General features: G+C 56.7%; 1 protein-coding gene across 1 annotated transcript; it reads left to right on the forward strand.

Annotated features, from left to right (window-relative positions):
- Positions 1 to 998: 998 nt before the first annotated feature.
- CSDC2 (cold shock domain containing C2) lies at positions 999 to 14537 on the forward strand. Its single transcript, XM_082636603.1, has 4 exons — positions 999 to 1142; positions 10134 to 10432; positions 11693 to 11815; positions 12404 to 14537. Exons 2-4 carry the CDS (start codon positions 10257 to 10259, stop codon positions 12564 to 12566), a joined length of 462 nt encoding a protein of 153 aa, XP_082492729.1. The 5' UTR covers positions 999 to 1142; positions 10134 to 10256; the 3' UTR covers positions 12567 to 14537.
- Positions 14538 to 14608: the final 71 nt, after the last annotated feature.

A 14608-nucleotide genomic window follows, 5' to 3' on the forward strand; every position in this document is an offset into this window, starting at 1 on the left:
AAATGCCATGCTGCGTCAGCAGTACTAAAGATATGTGAGGGACAGACTTTCTTTCCAAGCCGAGTTTGAGGAGAAGGGACGGGAAGAGGGAAGAGGAACCAGTGTGTAGGGGCCTCCTGCAGCCAGGCCGGGGCTTCTACACAGGCTGCACTGGAGCCTCCGACAGCCCCCTCAGAAAGGGCCTCCTTCCTTACTTTACAGAGTGTGTGGAGGACCAGAGTCATAAGAGACTTGCCCAAGGTCACCCAGCTTGGAAGCACTGGGGCTGAGACTCACATCCAGGGCATCTGGAGAGCTTCCCAGGCTGTGGTGCTTGTGTGTGTGTGTGTGTGTGTGAAGCAAACGTTCACTCCTCTTCAGTTCAATTCACTAGAAATAGCTCAAGGGCCTGCTGTGGGCCAGACGGAGGAAGAGATGGGTTCCTGCGACCGACCCACGTGGGTTTCACGAGGATCTCAGAGCCAAGTGAGGGACAGACCAGTGGAGGGCAGGAGACACGAGAGGGTGCAGAGGGGAGAGGGAGGTCTGAGAGTCCCTGGGACCCTGCCGTGGCCTCCATTCTCCCAGACTCACCCCCCACCCCGCGGCCCACCACACACACACACACACACACACACACACACACACACACACTCACCACCCCACTGTCTCCCTCACTGCCAGGAATGCAGGCTGTCCCCAGCTCTTCCTCCTCTGCATTCCTCAGCAAGGGCTCCCACCTGGCAGGGCAAATTATACCCTGGCCTGGCAATAAAAGCCACTTTCCAGAAAAAGAAGCTTTAGGGCCCTGAGAGACGCAGCTAACTCTCTTGCACTGCCTGCGTCTGACTCAGGAGGTGGTGCCGGGGCCAGAGGAGAAGGGGCCCTGTGTCCCTTTAAGCAGGGAGTACAAATTCCCATCCCAGCCCCTCCCTCCTGCTCTTCCTGACGTCAGGAGGAAGGCGTGTGTGAGTGAGTGAGGGGCCTGAGGTGCTGCATGCTCTCTCTCTCTCACACACACACACGCACACACACACACACACACACGGAGTCATACACACAGCACATCTTTCAGACCATCCCCGGCTCATCAGCTCCAACCGCGCGAGAGAGGCCAAGCCGGCTGCAGGAGGCAGTGCCAGGACCTCAGCTGCCAGGGAGAGGTAAGGGGCCAGACCGTGCGGGCACACTGGAAACTGGCTCTGGCAGGGGCGAAGGAGGGAGGCGTGACTTGGGGGCGCTGGGAAGGTGGGCACCTCCCCTGGGGCTGGTTCAGCCCCGTTCAGTTTACAGAAGAGGGGCAGGCGGCTGAGCACATGAGCCCACCCGGCCATCTCGCCGCCTGCGCTCCCTCTCCTGGGCCCCCAGGGGAAGCTGAGGCTGTGTGGCTCCCTGTGAGAGGGTGTGTGTGTGTGCGTGTGTGTGTGTGTGTGTGTGTGTGTGTCTGGGACTTGTGTCTGGCTCAAGAAGCAGAGAGCAGCAGACACCTGCCAAGCCACAGCCTCCTGTCTGGGAACCAGGGGGAGAGAAATGACTGGAGAAATCACTGTGCTCCTACCAGACACTGAAAAGAGAGTGCAGCAGGGAGAAAAATAAGTCTTTCCCCTTGGAATCCGGGGCTGGGGGTCAGGAGGGACCGTCTGGGGCAGGCAGACAGCTGGACCTGGAGCAGCTGTCTCATCCTGACTCTATTTCTTCCCCCATGTGATGGGGGATAATGGTGTTAATTGGATGGAGAGGTGGCTCCATGTTAGTATTTTCCCCTTTGCCTCAGAGCCAACCCCACCAGGAGCTCTTGCCTCTCCTAAGGCCACTCCTCTCCCTTGCCCACTGGTCTGGCTCTAACCTCCACCCTTGCCAGGACGCAGCCCCTGGAAGGCAGGGGTGATAAGCCAGGGGCTGCTGGGTCCCCTGCCGTGGGTTTCAGGGACTTGGGCAGGCTTGGTTAGTGCCAAGTCCCTCAGTGGCTTGACCCTGGCACAAGGAGTCCAGGCGGAGATAAGGGGTGATGCTGGCACCCAGAAGGGGGACAGCAGGTTCCTGCCAATCTGCCAGCCCGCAGACTCTTCCCAGGCAGAGGGGAGGGAGACGCGGAGCGAGAACAATAATAAATACAGAGTGTGAACTGCTGCATCCGCTGGGGCTGGGGGAGGGGAAGAGGAAGTGCGCCCGGATGGAGGGTGGGCAACCTCTCTGAGAGCCTGGCATCATGCCCGCCTGGATGTGCTCCAGTGGAGACCTCTCCCTGGGAAGGGGCTGTCTCCAGCCCCCTGGGGGATGGGGAGCCAGTTCCCCAAAACTGACTCCATCCCAGAGGCCTCTGGGTCCTCCAAATTCTGGATATTTCCTCCTCCCAGCCTCCTACCCCACTTCCCCCCACCATTTCTTTTAAGTCTTTTCCAAAAACATCTATTTCCCCGTATCTGCCCCACTCCTCTGGATCTGACACCCCTCCAAAAAAAAAAACAAAGACAGGTGTAAGCAGGAACCAGCTCACAGGGGACTGGGAGAGGTCAGGGGACAATCTTGGCCACAGAGGTTTCTCCCAGGCCTGGAGAGAGATGGATGGGCAATGTTCACAGAAGTCCACTGGCCATGGAGGGGGCCTCCCTAGGGGGGAATGGGGGGTCCCACACAGCTGGCTGGTGGGGAGGGGACACCTGCAGCCTGGTCTAGAGGCAAGTCCCTGAGAGTGGCGCCAGCAGAGGGAGCTCAGGGCTTAGCTAAGCTGGTCACATCCACTGGTAACAACCAGCAAAACCAGGACCCAGGGCCTGGTGGGAAGAGGGCTTGGGGCAATTCAGACCTTTGTCCATGCAGAGCATTAAGATGGGAGGCAAAAAGCAATGGGAGCAGGGAGCTCTTCCCCTGCCCCAAAGCCAGTGAAACGATGGTCACCAGGATGAGTGGCATGGCACGCTGGAAAGCTCATGGGCTTTGGGGTTATGTTGATTTGAATGCAAGCTCGGCCAGTCTAAATGTGACTTTGACCAGTCCATACGTCTTTCTAGGGGGACTCAGGATGGGAAAGCAACTTGCCCAGGGTCACACAGCCCAGCGGAGCTGGGATGTGAGCATGGATCTCGTGGTGCCCATCCTGGCATCCCTACCCCCACTAATGCCAAGGAAGCCCAAAGGGCTTAATCATAGCAGCCCCCCAGGGCAGCTTGGGGACATGACAAGGAGGAGAGTTAAAGGGTCTCAATTAAGCTCAAGTATTGGCCGGGGCAGCGCCACCCCCGCCCCCGCAATACACACACACACACACACACACAAACACGCTGTGGGAGAGGGAAAGAACCAGGTTTAATTAGGTCACCTCCAGCTGCTAGAGCAGCTTTGGCACTGATGTATTTTAAGGAGTGTCTGGGAGGCTGGGAGAGGGGGACGGGCTGGGGAAGTGCCAGCTTCTCTCTGGTGGTTCTGAGGCTGTTTCCTCACCCTCCTCTGGCCCATCACAGACAAGACCTCAAAGTTCAGAAAGCCCTTCCACCATCACCCTGTGTTCCCTGCCCTTCCCCTTTCTAAGCCACCATACCCATTCCTCCCCCTCTCTGTTCCTCCACAATGGGGGCTTGGGCTGGGATGTTTTTATTGAGGGAGTTGCTTTTAAGCTTGCTGTCGTTGACAAGTGACTCACCCAAGGTCATGGTCTGAGTCAGCACAAAGCCAGAAATAGAACCCCAGGCCCTGCTCTTCCCTCTCCAGGGGAGGCAGGAGCTTTCAGGGACCTGCCAGCCTCCCTCCCCGCCTCCCACCCGAGGCCTTTCTGCACCGCCCCCCAAAACATCTCCAGGGTGCGGAAGTGCTGCCCCACCGGCTGTGTGACCCCAGCAGGACTCTTCACGTCTCTGGGCCTCGGTTTCCTCCTCTGAGGAACAGGGTTAATAACAGTAATTATCATGTAGGTGTGTTGTGAGGAGTAAATGAGGAAACAGGGCAAGGGGTTTGACATACCACTCGGCACACGGTTAATAGTCAATCGATGGTGGCTGTGATCTTTTTCTTTCTTAAACTCACTACTTGAATTTTGTTTTGTTTTCTTTTTTTAAAAATAAATTTATTAATTTATTATTTATTTATTTTTGGCTGCGTTGGGTCTTCGTTGCTGCACGCGGGCTTTCTCTAGTTGCGGCGAGCAGGGTCTACTCTTTGTTGCGGAGCACGGGCTCTAGGAGCATGGGCTTCAGTAGTTGCGGCACGCGGGCTCAGTAGCTGTGGCTCGTGGGCTCAGGAGCTGTGGCTCGTGGGCTCCGGAGCATAGGCTCAGTAGTTGAGGAGCACGGGCTCAGTTGCTCCGCGGCATGTGGGATCTTCCCGGACCAGGGATCAAATCCGTGTCCCCTGCATTGGCAGGCAGATTCTTAACCACTGCGCCACCAGGGAAGTCCCGGTGGCTGTGATCTTGTCGTATCAGGACTAACCACCCTGTGTTCTACTTGTCTATCTGCTACCCCCAGTGGACTGGGGCCCTCTACGGGCAGGGCTGTCTCCTCTCCTATTTGTTGTCCCAGAGCCTGGCAATCATATTCAGTGACGTATGTGTTTCTGGCAACCTCAGAGGAGAGTTGGAGTGACCCTCATGAGTCATCTGGACCAATGATGATTCATGTAGCTGAGGAGAAAATTGAGGCCCAGAGAAGGGCAGGTGCTTGCCCCAGGTCACACAGCCCTGGGTGGTTGAGCCAGCTTGCTTTCCCTGATTGGCCCAGAAGGAGAGGGATTCGCTTGGTCAACAGAGGACTCTGAGGGCCATCTCCTGCCCAGTTCTTTTTGGGGGAGCTGATAATTGGAGGAGCCCCAACACCAGGTTGATGGCCACCTGCTGTCAGGGCTGAGTCACCATTCACAGCCCCGTGAAGCTGTATCACGACCTTGCCTGGGGTTATCTCCGAACAGCCCTGATGTTTTGTTTTCAGCTCCCCTGGCCCTTTTGTTTGTGGAATTGCTGGGGTTTGATCTTCTTGCAGGGAAATGAAGAGGACCTTGGCTGGCAGGGTCAGAACCAGAACACTCACAGGGGGACCATTGACACAGCTCCCAGATCCTCTCATAACCTGGACAGGGTGGTACGATTTGCCCTATTGGACAGATGGGGAAACTGAGGCTCAAAGAGGGAGGGTCACTCAGCTAGGACACTGTAGAGCCAGGATTCAGTCCTGGGCCCTCTGGGTCCTGAGCTGTCCTCTTGCCCTCCAACTGCTAGTTCTGAAGGGCATTATTCCAGGCCACAGATGCCCCCAGATGGGCACAGCGAATTCCTCAGGAGCTAGGGTTTAGCTCTGTTTGAGTTGAAACACATGTTCTACAGACACATCTATTTCTCTGCTCTCAGAGTTTATTTCCCCTTTCTCAGGGAAAGTTCTTTTGGGAAAAGTTCAGCCTTGTCTTGGCTGAACCAGGAACAGAATTTATCCTCGCAAGAAAAGCACCATTTGCTTTCAGACAAATCTGGCCTCTGTCACTTACCTGCTGTGTGACTTTGGGCAAGTCACTTAACCTCTCTGAGCTTCAGCTTCCTCATTTGTAAAATGGAAACAATTGTAATTTCAACCTTTGAGGGCAACTGGGAAATTTAAAAATGGAAAATAATTTCTGTACAGACTTTTTAAAAAAAATTATTTTATTTATTTATTTTTTGATCTGTTGGGTCTTCATTGCTGTGCGCAGGCTTCTCATTGCGGTGGCTTCTCTTGTTGCAGAGCACAGGCTCTAGGCGCATGGGCTTTAGTAGTTGCAGCACGCAGTCTCAGTAGTTGTGGCTCGCGGGCTCTAGAGCGCAGGCTCAGTAGTTGTAGTCCACAGGCTTAGCTGCTCCGCGGCATGTGGGATCTTCCCAGACCAGGGCTCGAACCCATGTCCCCTGCGTTGGCAGGCTGATTCTTAACCACTGCACCACCAGGGAAGTGCTGTAAAGACTTTTTGTAAAGACTGTGTATAGCATGCAGACAATAAAAGCCCTGTCTTCACTTGCCCCCTTCTGTGGCAATACTCTGGAGAAAGGGTCTGAACTGGAGGCTTGCTCTGCACCCCCTTGTTCCATTCTCCCTGGTCTCCCAGGCCGCCCTGCACTGTGCAGTTCCTTCAAGTCCAGGGCTCTGGCAGGGACCAGAGAGGGAAAGACTCTGTCCAAGGTCACACAGCAAGTCAGTAGCAATGCAGGGGCTGAACCCAGGACTCCTGACTTCCCACTTCAAGGCTCCAGAGTCAGATTCCCCTGGTTCAAGTCCTGGCTCAGACATTAATTGCTGTGTGGCCTTGAGTGACAGCCTCTCTGAGCCTCAGTTTCCTCATCTGCAAAATGGGGTCATAATAGCACCAGCCTTAAAGGACTATTGCAGGAACTAAATGAAAGGAGAAGCTATGAGGGGCAGCACAGGGACCTAGTGTGTGGGTGAGTCCTTGGGGAAACAGGGAAGACGAGCATAAGGGGCGGCTTTGGCTGGCGGGTCTCTCCTTCTGCCCACTCCCTCTCCCCTCCATGCCCAACTTAGCCACCTGGTCCAGAAGGAGCAACCCCTCACCCAGCACCTACCCAGTGCTTCCCCCATTCCATCCCATGTCATCCTCACTGAAGCTCTTGGAGGAGGGATTCTTGTAATCCCCATTTTCCAGAAGAGGAAGGAGAGAGGGGAGATTGCAGAGCAGTGCTCTTGGCACTTGTGGGGGCTACTTCGTCTGCCCCTCCAGCCCCAACTCCTGCCCGAAGGTCAACTCCCCGCCTTCTCCCTGGGAGCCCCTCTGGGTAGGTGGGGTTGTGGACTGGGAGCTAGAGGGGATGAATGTCTATTGCTGCTGTTATTCCATCCCCTTCTCCTCCCCCTCTGCTGCCTGGCCCATTTGGGGGAAGGGAAGGAGGGGGGCTGCCCTCAACCCTAACCCTGGAAAATCAGTGCCTCTTTCCCCTTCCTCACTGCCTGCTTTGCATGAGACCTGGGAGCCACGCTCACTCAGTCTTGGGTCCGAAGGCCTGGCTGGTCAGAGCAGGGCCCAGCTCAGCTGCATCTCCCTGGTAACCACTGTGGGCTGCCTCTGCCCCTCTCCCACCTCCTTCCCTCCCCTCCACCCGCCATGGCCTCCCAGCACAGGCTGTCACCGCCAAGCACAATACCAGGCCTGGGAAAACTGTGCAGTGGGCAGGCCGCGCCACCCTGCTTCCTGGAGAAAGGGAGGCTGAGCTTCTCTCCCTGCCACCGGCCACCCTCACCCAGTTAGGGAAGCAGGCACCCAGGGCTGTGATGCAGGGCCCATCATCTCCTGCTTTCCTGGCTGTGTCACCTTGGGTAGCTTTGTTGCCTGTCTTCCTTTTTGGTAACAGCTTTATTAGATATCATTCCCACACCATATAATTCATCCGCTTAAGATGGACAAGTCAACGGCTTTTAATATATTTACAGAGTTGTGCAACATCACTGTAGTCAATTTTAGGACATTTTCATCACCCCCAAAAGAAACCCTGTACCCATTAGCAGTCACTACTCATTCTCCTTCCCCCTCCCCAAAACCTGGAACCACTAATCTACTTCCTGTCTCTATGGGTCTGCCTATTCTGGACGTTTCACATGCATGGAATCATGTAATACATGGTCTTTTGTGACTGGCTTCTTCCACTTAGCATCATGATTTCAAGGTTCACGGTTTCAAGGTTCAGCTGTATCACTACTTCATTTCTTCTTATGGCTGAATAATACTCTACTTTATGGTTAACCACATTTTGTTTATCCATTTATCTGTTGTTGGACCCTTGGGTGGTTCCCACTCTGGGGCTTTATGAATAATGCTGCCATGGACATTCATGTACAAGTTTTTCTGTGACTGCTTCAGTTTTCTTCTCTCTAAAATGGGGACATGGGAATTCCCTGGCAGTCCAGTGGTTAGGACTCCACGCTTTCACTGCCGAGGGCCCGGGTTCGATCCCTGGTTGGGGAACTAAGATCCCACAAGCCGCGGGGCGGCACAGCCAATAAATATATAAATAAATAAATAAAATAGGGATAAAAATGCTAAACCTGGCCCATCCCTGCCATCTCAAGTGGGCTCAGAGAGAAAAACTTCATGTCAGCATGAGGGGCTGTGAGGGGCAATTCTCACCCCACCCCTGGCAGTTCTTTTGGCTGGAAGGGATGTGTTGGGGGCTTGCTGGGGAGGAGGGAGGCTGCATCTCCGCCCCCAGGGATGGCAGAGCCAGCTCATCACCTTGACCTAGAAAAGTCCCACTTGCCATGTGATCTTGAACAGTGGCCAGGAGACCTGCTCCAATGACGGGGGTTGAATGGGGTGACTCCTTGGCTCTTCTAGTCCATGCCGGGCTCTGGAGTCCTAAGGAGTCCTAAACTCTTCCCTGGGGGGCGGGGCAGGGTGGAGATGGAGGCCAGAAAGAGACTTAGCTCAGGGATTCACCTCTGGCCCCAAGGCCTTTGGGTGAAGTGGGGGGAGGAGTGAAGGAATGGGGGTGAGGAGGTGGAGAACTCGTCACCCTCACTCTTATATGACCATGGACAATGGGCACTTCTTTGTATCCCCCCGCCTTAGCCACGCCTCACCATAGCCTGTGAGGCAGGGCTTATCAGCTCCATTATACAGATGAGGAAGCTGAGGCCAGTGGAAGTGCTACCCAAGTCCACGGCTAACACGCAGTGGAGCTGGAGCTCTCCTGGTCCAGGCGTCCTGTCTGGCCCCACTGTGGCAGGCTGCCCGCCCCAGGCTCAATCAACAGCTAGCGTCTCTTGGAGCCCAAGACTTTCCAACCCCTGGGGAGGGAGTGTGTGTGAGTGCATGGGTGGGGGAACTACATTCTCTTCTTCTGCAGAGGAAAATATAGGATGAATTTTTTAAGGTCATCCAGGCACTGAGCTGTTGACAGGGGAATTTCTATTGATTAGCACTGATAATGGCAATTTATTGGGTACCTACAAGATGCCAGATGCCGTCACACACACTAAATCATGGAATCCTCAGCAACCAGGGTAATTCCCCTGGTGGTCCAGTGATTAGAACACGGGTTTTCACTGCTGTGGACCTGGGTGTAATCCCTGGTCTGGGAACTAAGATCCCACAAGCTGTGTGGTGTGACCAAAACACAAAAACCTCAGCAGCCTTGCATGGTAAGCATTCTCAACCTCATTTTAGAGAGGGGGAACCTGGGGCTAAGGAAAAATCTCCAACATTCCTAAGAGCTCACCATGCCCTGGTCCTGTTCCAAGCGTGTAGAAAGTCATTTAATCCTCACAGCAACCTCTCTGTGAAGTAAGAACCAACATTATCCCCAGTTTACAGAGCAGGAAACCAAGTCAAAGGTTATGAGTGTTGACCGAGGCTGCACAGCTGGTAGGTAGAGGAGCCAGGATTCAAACCCAGACCTTTTGGGTCCACATTTGCCCACATTCCCACCTGCCGTGTTGGAACTATTGAGTGGCTTGCTTGAGGCCACCAAGTTACAGGTGACAAAGCTGAGATTCAGAACCAGGTCTGTGGATTTGAAACTGCTAGCATTTGTGCCACACTGTGTCCCGGATCATTGGCTACTTGACCCATCCCACCTCTTAGGGCCCCAAGTTAAAGAATTGAACTTCAAGCTGGAAGGACTTTTGGTTAGTCTCAGTCAGCTTGGATCACCATTAACAAAATACCCCAGACTGGGGGCTTAAACAAGACATTTACTTCTTACAGCTCTGGAGACTAGAAGTCTGAGATCAGTGTGCCAGCATGGTCTGGCTCTGTCTGGGGAGAGCTCTTGTCCTAACTTGTAGACCGCCCCCTTCTGGCTGTGTCCTCACAAGGCAGGGAGAAAGGAGGCAAGCTCTGGGTGGGGGGGGGGGTGTCTGTCCTTGTAAGGACACTAATCCCATCATGGGGGCCCCACCCTCCTGACCTCATCTAAACCTAGTTACCTCCCAAATGCCCCATCTCCAAATACTATCACATTGGAGGGGTTAGGATTTCAACATGTGAATTTTAGGGGAACACAATTCAGCCCACAGCAAGGTTGTATGACCATTTTGTCTTTCTGGGGAGGACACTGAGTCAGGCAGGGGCTGTGAGTGGCCTGAACTCACTCTGTCAGGAGTAGCAGGCAGGCCCAGCCCTCCAGACTTGTGTCCAGAAGCTGCCCACCCTGGACCACACTCACCTATACCTCTCTCTCCCCCTTCCAGACGGAGCCTGTGGCTGGTGAGGCCGCCGAGCAGGGCCAGGCCGGGCCCTGCCCGCAAGGACGCCCAAGCCCTTCACCGGCCCCTGTGCCTGGGAGCCCACCAGGCTCTCCCACTGGCTCCGCCATGACTTCGGAGCCCACGCCAGCCCCGGTCGTGCCCCCACTCCACTCCCCCAAGTCCCCTGTCTGGCCCACCTTCCCATTCCACCGGGAGGGCAGCAGGGTCTGGGAGCGAGGCTGTGTCTCATCTCGGGACCTGCCCAGTCCCCTGCCCACCAAACGGACCAGGACGTATTCAGCGTGAGTACCTGCCCCTCACCCAGGCTCTGGTGGTCCTTCCCCAGGACAGGGCTCCAGTCGGGGCTGCCCAGCTCCCATCCTCCTCCATCCCCTCTTGTCCTCACCCGAGGACAGGGGAGCTGTGTAAGGACCTTCCAGTAACTGCTAGCATTCATTCATTCCACAAAGTTGTATTGAGCTCCCGGCCAGGGGATCCAGTGATGAATAAGGCAAAGTCTCAGCCTGCAAGGTGCTTACAATCCAGAGGGAATTTGTCCACCATTCACTACACCTGGCCGGGTTGGGCATGAGGACCAAATGTTGGGCATCAGGGAAGATGTCCTAGCTGGGCTTGGAAGATGTATCAGGTGAAGAAGGAAGCTGGGTGCTCCCGGTGGATGAAACAGCCTGGGCAAAAGCAGAGGCATGGGGTGGACCTTTGGAGAGAGGCAGGCAGGCTGGACAGAGACCAGCCCTGGGTTTTTGGGGTAGGTCACGGGGTGGAGTCAAATTGGGGAAGGGTTTTGTGGGAGCCACAGGGAGGCTGACTTGGTTTGGTCAAAGGAGGGGTTTGTTTTTTTTTGCGGTACGTGGGCCTCTCACTGTTGTGGCCTCTCCCGCTGCGGAGCACAGGCTCCAGACGCGCAGGCTCAGTGGCCATGGCTCACGGGCCCAGCCGCTCCACGGCATGTGGGATCCTCCAGGACCGGGGCATGAACCCGCATCCCCTGCATCGGCAGGCGGACTCTCAACCACTGCGCCACCAGGGAAGCCCCAAAGGAGGGGTTTTTGATGGCAAGCGCTGATTGTCCCATGTCCAACCCAAGACCAGGCACAGAGCAGATGCTTAATGATGAATGAATGGATGAATGACAAATAAGTGAACAGGATGGATACTGCTGCTTCAGGAGATAGTGAGCTCCTCGTTCTGGGAGTTATTCAAGCCTAGGCTGTACATTCTTCACTTCGAAATCTTACAACAGGAATTCATGTAAGCTCAGGAGGGGAGGGTCTTGTACAGAGAGAGGGGCACTGGCTGGGAGTCAAGAGACCCACTTGCTGTGCACCCTGGGAGAGCCAGTTTCCCTCTCTGGGCCTCAGTCTCCTTATTGTCCAATGGGATGATGAGAGGACTGAACTAGTCTCTATGGGTGGTTTCTGGCCTGGGGAGGGTTCTCCACAGCACTGAGGCAGGCCCCGCAGATGGGCCCCTGGAGAGCTGTGGGGGTCCAGGGAGGGGGTCCCCAGCCCACAGTTCCAATACCCCTACCCTATCTTCAGGACAGCCCGTGCCTCGGCTGGCCCCGTGTTCAAGGGTGTCTGTAAGCAGTTCTCACGCTCACAGGGCCACGGCTTCATCACCCCGGAGAACGGGTCAGAGGACATCTTCGTGCATGTGTCTGAGTGAGTCCCTCCCCCTTCCCCGTTGTTGGCTGGGCCCCTGCTGCAGTACCCTAGCAGTGCCTCCAGAATGCTCCCTAGGCCTCTCCCCTCACTGGCTGAAGTCTGTGTTCCTGGCACCTTTCTCCTCTCATAGGGCCTCCAGGGGCATGGGTGGAGGAGGGCTGGGGCCAGATGGAGAGGGGGCACTCAGACCCCAGAAGCCCTGGGAACCACTGCCTGAGTCCTGGGATCCTGTTCCCGCATCACCGGGGCCGAGAGGGCTGGGTCCTTCAGCCTGGAAGGAAGCTAGGAGGTGGGAGGTGGTCTAGGCCTGGCCCCCAGCCCTAATGCCAGGCGTGACCTGTGGAGTCACTGAGCCCTAAGCCTTGGGAACCTCCCTGAGCCCTTTTGCATCTCACTTTGTAGCATAGCGAGGGGCTGTTTATGATTCCCATTTTACAGATTAGAGAACTGAGGCTCTGAGAAGGGAGGCTGGCTCAGGCTCCCTGGCCTAACTAGGCCCAGGGCTAGGCTGCCCTCAGGCCAGACCACAGGGGGCATCCAGGGAGGGGGCCTGCTCCTGGGCTGACACCCCCTCCCCCCCACCAGCATCGAGGGGGAGTACGTGCCAGTGGAAGGCGACGAGGTGACCTACAAGATGTGCCCTATCCCGCCCAAGAACCAGAAGTTCCAAGCCGTGGAGGTGGTGCTCACCCAGCTGGCTCCACACACCCCCCACGAGACGTGGTCCGGCCAGGTCGTGGGCTCCTAGGCTGCTGGCCCCTGTGCCAGCCGCCAGGCGTTGGGGGAGCCACACAGGGTAGATGGGCAGCAGCCAGCTCCACGCCCCACGGCACTGGCTGAGCCAGTCCCCCGGGCGGCCTCGGTGTGCACGTCTGTCTGTGCTTGTGGACGTGAGTGTGTGCCTCCATCCACCCCGTGACTGTTGTGTGAGTTGGACCGAGGGAGAGGCCGCCAGACCTGCCTTCCCTGCTTTCCACTCTCTCTCCTTCCTCCCCTCCTGCCACACACGCACAGGACCCTCTTGCCCTCCTAACACCCATCTGCGTGTCCACTGAGCCTCTGAGGGCCTGCGTCAGGCCTGGGCTGGGAGTCGGGGCAGCAGTGGGCCCTGCCCCGCCCCCGTACAAGCTTGCTCCCCTTGCCTCTGCTCCAGGCCTGGCCCCGGGGGCCAGACTCTGCTTGTGCTACTCACACACACACCCCCTTCCCCCTGGGCTGGGGTCTCCCACGGTGACCTCGATCCCTCCTCTCAGAAGCCAGGCCACTGAGTGCTTTGGGGGAGCCTCCCGGTCTCTTGCCGGGGAAGAGGGTGAAACCTGGGGGCAGAAGGGCCACCCCCTCACACCCCCCATGGCCAAGGCCCAATCTTCCCTCCTTCCTGCTCTCTCTCGGCACACTTGAGACAGGAAAGAGGGGCCTGGGGGCAGAAGGCAGTTTGGGGGGCTTCTGTTTTGCTGGCCAGCGCCTCCTCCTCAGCCTGGCAGTGGCTTTGGGAACCCCAAACTGAGGCTGTGTCCACTTCCCTGGGCCTCGCTGAGCCTTGCTGCCTCCACTCCCCCCTGGGGAGGCAAAGGTCTACAGAGGGGTGGGAGCACGGCTCCCCCAGCTTGGACGGAGCCCCCCCTTTGCCCTGACTCACAAACCCCACTGATGCTCTGCCCGTGCCCAGCCATCATGGCCGCTGAGGACCCAGCGATGGACGAACACACATGCCCTCAGGCGCGCCAGCCACAAGAAGAGCTCTCAGCCTGGGAGACCACCAGCCCTGCCACCCCCCTTGCTTGACCCTCTTCCCAAAGCCATGGGATAGTGGCTCCCACTGGCCACCAACAGGCCAGTGGCTGAGGTGTGGTCCCTGTCTTGTCCACCCCTTAAGATGTGTGGTATCCCTCTTCCTTTTGGGCCAGGATGTGTTTGTGTGCATTCACTCCTGGGCGGGGGGTTGGCCTGGCCTGGGAGGTCAGGAAGGAGGGGCTCTACCTCCATCCCCCCCCACCTTCCCATCACACTCCCCTCCAGAGAACACATCACCTGATGGGGGAAGAAATGGGGTTCAAGGGAGCACCTGCCAGGGAGTGATCCTTATGAAACCCAGTCTGAGTAAAACAGATGCCAAGGATGCGGGGGTCAGTGACTGTCTAGGAGGATCCCCGGTCCTGTAGGTGCCCCAAGGCCCCCAGGGGAGACACCAGCTGAGGTATGTGTATCTCACCCCTGTCCCCAGCACAGAGGCTGGAAGACCAGAGCTGCTAAGATGCGCTGGCCAGCCCCCTAAAACTCAGAATGGCCCAGCCTGACCCCCACGTTGAGCTGGGGCTACTCTAGCAAGGCCTGAGGACTTTCCCCTGAGGAACAAGGCTCCCTGGCTTCCTTGGCGGAAGGTTAACTCTTGGGAACCCCCAAGACACCCTCCCCACACACACACTAGGAGTAGGCCCCCGCTTTAGGCACCAACCAGGAAGCAGGCTGTGGTAACGTCAGCCCTGGGGCCGCCCCACAGTGTCCAGTCCGACCTCCTTAGACCCCCAGCCACCTGGACTCCCCCACCCTTCCTCACACTGGCAATAAACCCTCAACTGTGACTCAGCTTGGCCCACAGCTGCCTGTCTGTCTGGGTCCCAGGGGAAGGGGCTGGGGGAGGACACCCCAAACAGCCCTTGTTTGGGGCTTCAATGGCCCACCCTCCTCGACTGCATCAGATTCCCTGTGTGACCTGGGGCAAGTCCCTGCCATCTGTGCCTGTTTTCGCATCTGCAAAGGCAGGGCTGTAACAGCGTCTGTGACTGGGGC

This window comes from Mesoplodon mirus (assembly GCF_964341445.2).
Source record: "Mesoplodon mirus genome assembly, chromosome: 11".
NCBI lineage: Eukaryota > Metazoa > Chordata > Mammalia > Artiodactyla > Ziphiidae > Mesoplodon > Mesoplodon mirus.

Excerpts from the sequence above, each read along its gene's own strand:
- CSDC2 (XM_082636603.1), top strand. The coding sequence starts at position 10,257 with ATGACTTCGGAGCCCACGCCAGCCCCGGTCGTGCCCCCACTCCACTCC. Across the intron at positions 10,433-11,692 it reads CGGACCAGGACGTATTCAGC|GACAGCCCGTGCCTCGGCTG; the intron begins GTGAGTACCTGC and ends CCCTATCTTCAG. Across the intron at positions 11,816-12,403 it reads ATCTTCGTGCATGTGTCTGA|CATCGAGGGGGAGTACGTGC; the intron begins GTGAGTCCCTCC and ends CCCCCCCACCAG.